The 8745-nt window shown below is 61.7% G+C and overlaps 1 protein-coding gene across 1 annotated transcript in view; it reads left to right on the forward strand.

Moving 5' to 3' along the window:
* Nucleotides 1–8745, forward strand: part of PITPNM2 (phosphatidylinositol transfer protein membrane associated 2) — a 76677-nt gene that overhangs the window by 55468 nt on the left and 12464 nt on the right. Inside the window, exons 5-10 of the mRNA XM_023528143.1 lie at nt 1955–2392; nt 3292–3387; nt 5092–5196; nt 5369–5427; nt 7957–8204; nt 8596–8734. Coding sequence (XP_023383911.1) covers nt 1955–2392; nt 3292–3387; nt 5092–5196; nt 5369–5427; nt 7957–8204; nt 8596–8734 — 1085 coding nt within the window. The remainder of the gene's footprint in view (nt 1–1954; nt 2393–3291; nt 3388–5091; nt 5197–5368; nt 5428–7956; nt 8205–8595; nt 8735–8745) is intronic.

Raw genomic sequence — 8745 nt, forward strand, 5'->3', positions numbered from 1 at the left:
TTCTGCATGCCCGCCCTGAAGCCCACGTGCAGCTTCCCTGCTTTACCTGGGCCGCCCGGAAACCCCTGTTGAGCACCCACAGACAGCAGGCAGTGTGTGTGTCATCCCCAGGGAAGCCCGGGGCCCTGCCCCCCCCCAAACCCCTGACCGGTCTGTGTTTGAAACATGCAGCGTCCTCTCTCAGTGCGGGGACAGCCCTGGGGGCAGCCTCTCTGCTGCTCAGCAGCCCCTCTTAGCACCCGGAGGCCCTGCCCGGCTGGGCCTCCGCCAGTGGGCTGGGAGCTCCAGGACAGAGCTCTCGGCCAGCACAGTGTCCTTGTACCAGGAGCAGGCGGGCCAGCAGATGACCCGGGGCTCCTGGTTTTGGTGGAGCCGATGTCCATGTCTGCAAACCACAGTCCAGACCCGGTGCCAGCAAGTCAGGCAGACGAGACAAGGGCTCCTCTTCCCCTACAGCCCCCAGCTCTCCACCCGTCCCCCAGGTCACTACATGAGATCGGTGCCAAGGGCCTGTCCCAGCCCCAGGGTGATGATCCAGGAGTGGCACCTGGGCATCGCCTTTTGAGTCTGAGAGCAGAGGGACTTAGTTTAAACGTGGACGAAGCCATAGTGTTGATCGTGTACTTTACACATGTCATCAGCTCACTGTGACCCGTGTGGGCAGCCATTGTCACCCCGTTTGTGGAGGAAACAGGCCGAGTGCAGGGTCTGAACCCAGATCTCGCAATGTTCTCGCACCAGCCGGGGGCAAGTGTCTCATCAGATGGGCTGCTCAGTGTGGGCGCAGGCAGACCCTGGCACAGCATGCCTGAGGCCACAGCCCGGAGCTTGGCGGGGACACAGACAGTCCTGGCTGAAAGGGGGTGCCCCGCCGGGAGCAGGGGTGAGAGGGTCTCCCCAGGAAGGCCTTTAGGAATGAAGGGACTTAGAAAGGACATCTGGGGAGGCACAGTGGCCTTTCTCTAGGGAACTGGAAGGTGTATGCCCTGAGACCCAGTGACATCCCTCCCAAGTTTGTCCCCTGGAGAAACTCAAATGCACGTTCTGGAATGTTCAGAGCAGCAAGTTTGTAATAGCAAACGAACAAACAATGAAAGTGAACCGTTGGCAGAAGGAATAAATTAAATGTGATATTTCAACCAAATAAATACCGTCCAGTCCCAAACTCGAAACTCATCCCCCAAAAAAGTGAGTAGCAGAAAAATGCAGTGTGACACAACATGCGAATGTCAACAACATGCAAACCAGCCCAACGTGCTGTCTAAAAAAACACATCTGTGCACCAAAACCAGGACAAAAGGCAAATGACGAACACGAAATTCAGGGAGGACCCTTTTGGGGCGGCAGGAGCACGTGTCCGAGACGGCCACCGGCGGGCTCCGTGTCGGCGCCCTGCTGGGCGCTGTGGACGTGGGCGCTTTATTTCTTCTTAATGGTTTCTTAACCGGCTCTTTACACACCACACGCCTCACCAGTTGTAAGAGGGCAGTTTTGTTCATTTTAGTACAGTCCCAGAATTGCATGCACAGTTCTAGAAGGTTCCATCACCTCAGACTCTTTTGTACCTGTTTGCTGTCACCCCTACTCCCGCCCTGTCCCAAAGCAACCCCCATCTGCTTCTTGTCCATATGGTTCTTGTGATCTTCATACCCTGAGAGCTATCTTATTTTATATCTTATTTTGTATGTATCTATATTCTATCTTAAAAAGGACAAGGCTGCTTCAAACTTGAACTTGATTTTCCGTGGGAAATTCGTCAGGAAAAGTATACTAGACACTGAGACAGAGGTCCTCCTCTAGCACCCCTCTGGGGGCGGGGCCCCCCAAATTCAGTGTGACTTCTGAGCAGACACGTTGCCCCTCTACTCCCGTGGTAGGGCCACTGTGAGCTTATGAGGCCATCCGTGAGCCAGGTGGGGAAAATGAGGCACGGAGTGATTTTTTTTTTTTTTTTTTTTTGCTGGAGGCTGCACAGCGGGTGTGGGGCAGAGCCTAACCTGCAGCATCGGGACACCGCCCGGCCCTAGGGGCCCCCGGGGCGGGACTGACGCTGCCTCTCTGTGTCCCCGTGCCCCGCCGGGCGCAGGCCTGCGGAAGGTGATGGTGAGGGCTCACCGGCAGGCCTGGTGCTGGCAAGACGAGTGGTACGGGCTGAGCATGGAGAACATCCGGGAGCTGGAGAAGGAGGCGCAGCTCATGCTGTCCCGCAAGATGGCCCAGTTCAGCAAGGACGACGAGGAGGCCGCAGAGCTGGCCGAGAGCGAGGCCGGCCAGGCCCAGCCCCCCGGGGAGGCCCCCCAGCCCAGCGGCGGCGGGGAGCCCCTGGCCGGCCGAGGCCTGAAGAAGCAGTGGTCCACGTCCTCCAAATCGTCTCGGTCGTCCAAGCGGGGAGGTGAGTGTGCCATGCCACCCCGGCCTCACAGGGTCCCTGCCCTCTGCTCATCCACCCCGGTGACAGCGCGCGGCCATGCGCGAGGCAGCCCCATGGAGCCAGGTGCTTCCAGCTCCAAGAACAGGCTCTTGTCCTCAGACCTGGGGGCTGCGGATGCAGAAATCAGACCCCTCTCCTGCTGGTAGGAGCCGCCCAGGGCGTCCCCCCAGAGGCACCGTCACAGGCCAGCTCAGATAGACAAGCTGGCCACGTGGGAACCCTGCCCCAACCTCTCCCAGCACACAGCCAGGGTCCCTGGAGGAGAGGGGTCTGGGTGGGCCCCCCCCCCCAGCACACTGAACAGAGGTCTCTAAGCCGAGGGAGAACCAGGCCCGAGGAGCCTGCAAGGCTTCAGATCCTGAGAAAGGCCTGCTGTGGCTGTTTTGAAAAATCAACGTATTTCATGTAAGGCCAGGAGTCCCCTCCGCAAACCCGGCTTTTCCCACAGCGGGCTTGTCTGTCCTCGTGCTGACGGAATCTGTGCAAATAGATGCATCAATATTTTTTACCTCACTTCCCGCTACTGCCCTGCGTCCCCGTCTGTCCCCTGCCATAGGACAATTTAAGGAGCTCACTCCCCGTAGGCCCAGGAGTGAGCCCAGGCCTCTGCAACGCACGTCCCTGCCTGCCGCGGCCACGTCCTCCCCGGACAAGACCACACTGTGCCGGGCGGGCTGGGAGGGGACCATCTCGAAAGTTCCAGGAGCGTCCGCCGGGATGAGTCAGGGCCCCTCGTTTCTACACCTCGTTCTCTTCCCAGCCGTCCCGGCCCTTGCTCCGGCAACGTCACCCCCGCCTGCCCTCCGCCCCTCAGCCCTGTCCCGCGGGGCGGTCCCTGAGTCGGGGGTTTTGCCTTCCAGCGAGTCCTTCCCGCCACAGCATCTCAGAGTGGAGGATGCAGAGCATCGCCCGGGACTCAGACGAGAGCTCGGACGACGAGTTCTTCGATGCTCACGGTAGGCGGGCTCCTGGAGCACATGGGGCGCCTCCCCAGGAGAGGTGGCAGGCCTTAAAGAATCGGGGGTGATGCAGATTGAAGTGACAATTACCTGTGGGATGTCCTAGGTGAACATACCGTGCGAGGGACAGGGGAGGAGAGCGAAGTCACCGGTAGTCTGGGGTCTGGGGTTCACCCTAACCAGGTGTCGGGACCTGGGCCTGGCGGGTGGGGACCGTTCTCTCGATCCCCCCAGAAATGGATTGACAGCAAGACAGAGGCTTTTTCCATGTGTGACTTTATTTCCGTAAGAAGCTTAATAAAAGCATAATTTCTTATAATTTTCTAATTACTTTTTCCTTGGTTAAATTAATACCCACCTAATGTATAAACTTTAGAAAAGGCAAACAAGCAGAAAATATGCAAAGTGCCTGTTTTCCCACTGATCCCCAGATAAGCAGACAGCCGCTCCCCACCTCGGCTGCTTTGCGAACAGGCCCAGGTACGGGTTTCCAGTTTGCAATTTGTGAGGCAAGACATAGGCTCAGTAAGGGACAGGGACCTGCCCACGGGCACCCAGCAGGGCAGAGGCAGGGCCGAAGCCCTCTCCCGCCACCATGGCTTGAAGCGGGCAGACGAGCCACCTAATTGTGGCGTCTTAGTTGACTGGCCCGCCCCTAAGAGAAAAAATCGGGGGCGTCAGTGCCCAGATGAAGGGGAAGTGCCTGGTCTAGTCTTGGGGCGGGGACCTGGAACAGGTGACAAGAAGTTCTTGAACCGGCCTCTGCACCTGGGGCCACCCTGAGGGTGGCTTTGGGGATCCCACCTCCCAAGCCAGGCTGAGAGACTGAGCCCCTCCTGGCTCCGTGTCCTGGACGTGAGGAAAATACCCTCGAACGTAGAAACTTCAGAATGAGCCAGAAAAGAGAAGAGACGGCAGGGCCTGGGGAAGCCAGAGCAGCAGCGTCCTAGGGAAACTGGCCCAGCGACCCATTGCATGGCTGGAGGAGGGACCGGCACGTGCCAGGGCCCCTGACCCAGTGGTCCTGGGTGGACGTTCGCAGAAAAGCAGAAGCGGGAGTCACGAACGGAAGTGCTCAGGGCGGTGTTTCTCGCTAAGCCGTGCTCGTGTGGGTGCTGATCCCACGACGGGGGGACATCAGCTGATGAGCAGAGAAACGAGGTGTGGGCCATCCGCCCGGGGCATAGGCTTCAGGTGTGAAACGCTGTAACTAGGATGAACCTCGAAAGCATGGTGCTGAGTGAAAGAAGCCAGACACAAATGGACACGTGTCGTGTGATCCCATTTCTAGGAAAGGCCCAGAGCAGGCAAATCCGTACACAGGAAGTAGATTGGTGGATGCCAGGGGCTGGGGGAGGGGTGGGAGTGACTGACTGCCTGGCGGGTTTGGGAAATCTGTTGGAATGAGACAGAAGAGATGGTTACACAGCCCTGTGAATGGACCAGATGCGACTTTGAAGTGGTTTAAATGGTGAATTTCACGGTATGCGAATGTTACCGCAATTATTTTAAAAAGGTCAGAGTGCAGCTTCGTGGGCGTGCGGCTGCACGTTCCCCCTGTTCAGGGAGGGAGAAGGGAGAGCGTGGAGCCGAGCGCGGAGGGGCCTGCAGGCCGGAGAAGCGTGGGAGTCCCCAGAGCTGCCACTCGGGCCCCCCAGCCCCGCCCCTGGGCAGCGTACCGAAGCCCCCTCTCCTCCCCAGAGGACCTGTCTGATTCAGAGGAACCGTTCCCCAAGGACATCACCAAGTGGAACTCCGATGACCTTATGGACAAAATCGAAAGCCCCGAGCCAGAGGACACGCAGGGTGACTGGGCAGTGCTGGGACCTCCCCTCCCCTCCCCGCTAACCCAGCTCCTGCTCAGTGCTGGGCATTGGGGGCGGTGGGGTGGGGACACCTTGGGTCGCAGCCTCCGTCCGGTGGGCCTGGGGCTGCCCACTGCCCCGTGCTCACGGCACCCACCACTTCTGTGTTGCAGACGGTCTGTACCGCCAGAGTGCCCCCGCGTTCAGGGTGGACCCGCTGAACATCATCGAGGTGGGTGCCCGAGTGGAATGGGGCCAGGGACTGTGCAGCCGGGGGTCCCCAGGGCTGCCAGGGGAAGGGGCAAGGAGCAAAGGACTGGTCCCAAGGGGACTGCGAAGGCAGAACTTCGCACCCACAGCCTCGCGTCGGCACCGAGGGAGAGAGGCCTGGGGCCACCCCTCTGAGGTCAGCAGGGACTGTAGACACCCCCCGAGGTAGACAGCCCCAGAGGAAGGACCTGACCGAGCTCTGCCCCGGGAAAGTGAGATGAGAAACTTACAGACTTCAGAACAAAAATAAGAAATTCACCCTGTGCCTGGCCTTTCTGCAGTCTTTGCAGAGAAAAATGTGGAAGGGGAGGAAGCAAAGCCATCTGGCAAAAGTGACGTGGCCGGTGGCCACCGCCCCACTGGGGACAGGCGGGGCCCTCGGTGCCCAGTGCAGGTGTCTCGGCGGAGCGCCTGTGTCTGCCTCAGGGTGCTCTGCGTGGACCTCATGCCCCTTCTCCTCCTCCAGCCGTGGGTGATCAGAGCTGTCTGCACTGGGGACAGGGACTGGGGACAGGGGCCGGGGCCGGGCGGGGCTGTCACCCGCCGCAGTCACTGCCCTGCCCTGGCCTCCAGCTGCCCAGGGTGGACACGGCCCTCAGGACTGTGGACTGGGGGGATGGGCGCTTCCTCACTGCCCTCCCCTTTTGGGGTTTTCTGCTTTGAGGTCTGAGGTCCCCCAGGCTTTTCTAGAAGGGTACCTGGGACCAGGGGCATTGATCTCCAGTTGCTGGTTAACGGCGAGGAAGCAGCCGGAGCCTGCTCCCCAGGTGCATCGCACACAGCACCGAAGGCCAGTGGGCGGGTGGGGAGAGGAAGCCTGGGCTAGGGGACCGCCGAGCGGTGTGCATTCCAACCCGGCACGGTCCTGGGCGCCTAAAATCAGGTCCCTTTGCTTGCAAAACCCCCACACCAAAGCCTCCTGCCCCAGCCTTGCGGGAGTGGGGCGGCTCCACAGAGACACCGAGGACCCCCTGGCTTTCCAAGGCCTGTAGTCCCGCCTCCCATAAGCTCTGCTCCCACACGTGGTGGCTCTGTCCCGGTCTGTGGTCTGGGTGGCCGGTGGCCTTGGCCTGCTCTGGGCCATGCGTTCATTCCTGCCTGGCCGGCCCGCAGTGGTGGGCAGTCCTCGTATGGGGCAGGTGTCACTCCCCAAGCTCTGCTGGGTGTGCATTCCTGCCCAGGCCCTGTGGCCCACCACTGGCCACTGACCAGTCCCCTCTCGGGGACAAGGCAGTCTGGCCTCGCCTCTGCTCCAGGCCGAGGATTGCCCACTAGGCTTCTTCCTTCCTCACTTGCTCAAAGCCCTCTGCTGGTCAGTGGTGTCCAGCCCGTTCCTGGTGGCCTCGCCAGCCCCCGGGTCCAGTGCCCACATTGCCCAACCCTCTCCTAGGCTCTGTGTTGACACTTGAGTCCTGCTGCTGCCCCACCTCCTGCCATCCGGTGGCCCAGTTCAGCGTCCTCAAAATGGCTTCAGCCCCTTGGACTGTCTCTCTGGTTCCCTGGGGACAGGCCCCTCTCTTCATTCAGTTTCCTTTCCTGCCCCCCACGTGTCCTGACATAATATGGGCACAGCGAGTGCCCTAGCCCTGGCCTCCTCAGTCACACACCAGAAGCTGGGTGCCGGGAGAGGCCCCTGAGGACGGGGCCACAGCCCGGATTGGCAGGAGAGCATGGAGCTGGTGGCAGGCGCTCTGGGTTGGCACTGAGGTGCCGTGTGACATTAGACAAGCCCTTGGCCTCTTTGGGCCACCACTATGTCTTTTCTAAACGGAACAGTTCCCAGGGGGATGTGTGCAAGTCTCGGGCCTCACTCTGACCTCACAGGCAGGAGGTGGGGTCCCCGCCCCTCCCAGATGAGGGGAGCTCAGGCAGACACACCTGCGTTGTCCCCCTCCCCCGCTGTGGCTCTGCCGCCTCTGGGACATCGCTGCTCTTGCGACCTTGGTCTCACTGAGAGTCCATGGCAGGGCCTGGGGCCTGGGAGCCAGGGGCAGGGGCGGAGGCCCTGTGTAGATGGAAGGGGAGCTCGGAGCTGTCGGAGAGGCCAGGCTGGGGCCCGATGCCAGTCCCTCTTCAGGGAGCCTGTGACTTTGAGCCAGCCATGGCCCTGCCTGCTCCAGCGAGACAGACCCACGCCAGGGCACACTGAGGGCGGGCAGCCCCCGATGCCCAGACAGGGCTGAGCTTCTGCCTCCGCCCCTCACGGGAAGTGCGTGCTTTCTGGGGAGCAGACTCCCCCTTCCGTGTCCTCTGGGCCCTGGTCAGACTGGCAAACAGGGTCAGGGCGGCATGCAGCAGGGGGAAAAGGACCAGCTCGGCCTCCCCAGGGGAGGGGTGGAGGCAGCTGACCACAGGCTGAGGAGCTGGAATGAGGGTTCTCAGAGGGAGCGTGTGGGTCCCCAACAGGCCTCCCTGCAGGGCGACAGGGGTTTCACAAGGAGCTGCATTCTGGGGGAGTTGATGCCCGTCCCCTGTCCCCCCACCTGTGCAGGACGAGGTCAGCCCACCGCTGGCCGGGCCCCCCTCCAAGATCCACGTGCTGCTGCTGGTTTTGCACGGGGGCACCATCCTGGACACGGGAGCTGGGGACCCCAGCTCCAAGCAGGGCGACGCCAACACCATCGCCTCGGTGTTCGACACGGTCATGCGTGCGCACTACCCCAGCGCCCTGGGCCACCTGGCCATCCGCCTGGTCCCCTGCCCGCCCATCTGCTCCGATGCCTTCGCCCTGGTCTCCAAGTGAGTGTGCTGGCTTGCGGCCACCCGCCCCTCCCCCCCCCCCGGGCTAGGTGACACCCCCAGTGTTACCCATCTGGACATCCAGACCTGCCACTTAGCCCAGATGGCTGGTCACAGGGTCAGGGGGGCCGGGGCCCAAGGCTGAGCCTGTTTCCTCATCCACGACATGGGGTACCGACCTGCCTCCGAGATCCAGGACCTCACCCCCCAGCCCTGTCCTTGAGCCTGCCCAGGGCCTGGCCCGGAAGCGGTCCCCACCGGGTTTGCCAGGTCATAGCTGAGGCGCTGAGGGTGGCAGGCGGCTCCTGGCCCACTGTTCGGGGCAGGGGAGATGGGCCCCTTGGGCTGGCCTGAGGCTACCTGCTGTCCCCTGACCGGGCCCCCTCCCCAGCCTCAGCCCCTACAGCCACGACGAAGGCTGTCTGTCCAGCAGCCAGGACCACGCACCCCTGGCTGCCCTGCCTCTGCTGGCCACCTCCTCGCCCCAGTACCAGGAGGCGATCGCCACAGTGATCCAGCGGGCCAACCTCGCCTACGGGGA

Source organism: Pteropus vampyrus, unplaced genomic scaffold, assembly GCF_000151845.1.
Source record: "Pteropus vampyrus isolate Shadow unplaced genomic scaffold, Pvam_2.0 Scaffold23, whole genome shotgun sequence".
Taxonomy (NCBI): domain Eukaryota; kingdom Metazoa; phylum Chordata; class Mammalia; order Chiroptera; family Pteropodidae; genus Pteropus; species Pteropus vampyrus.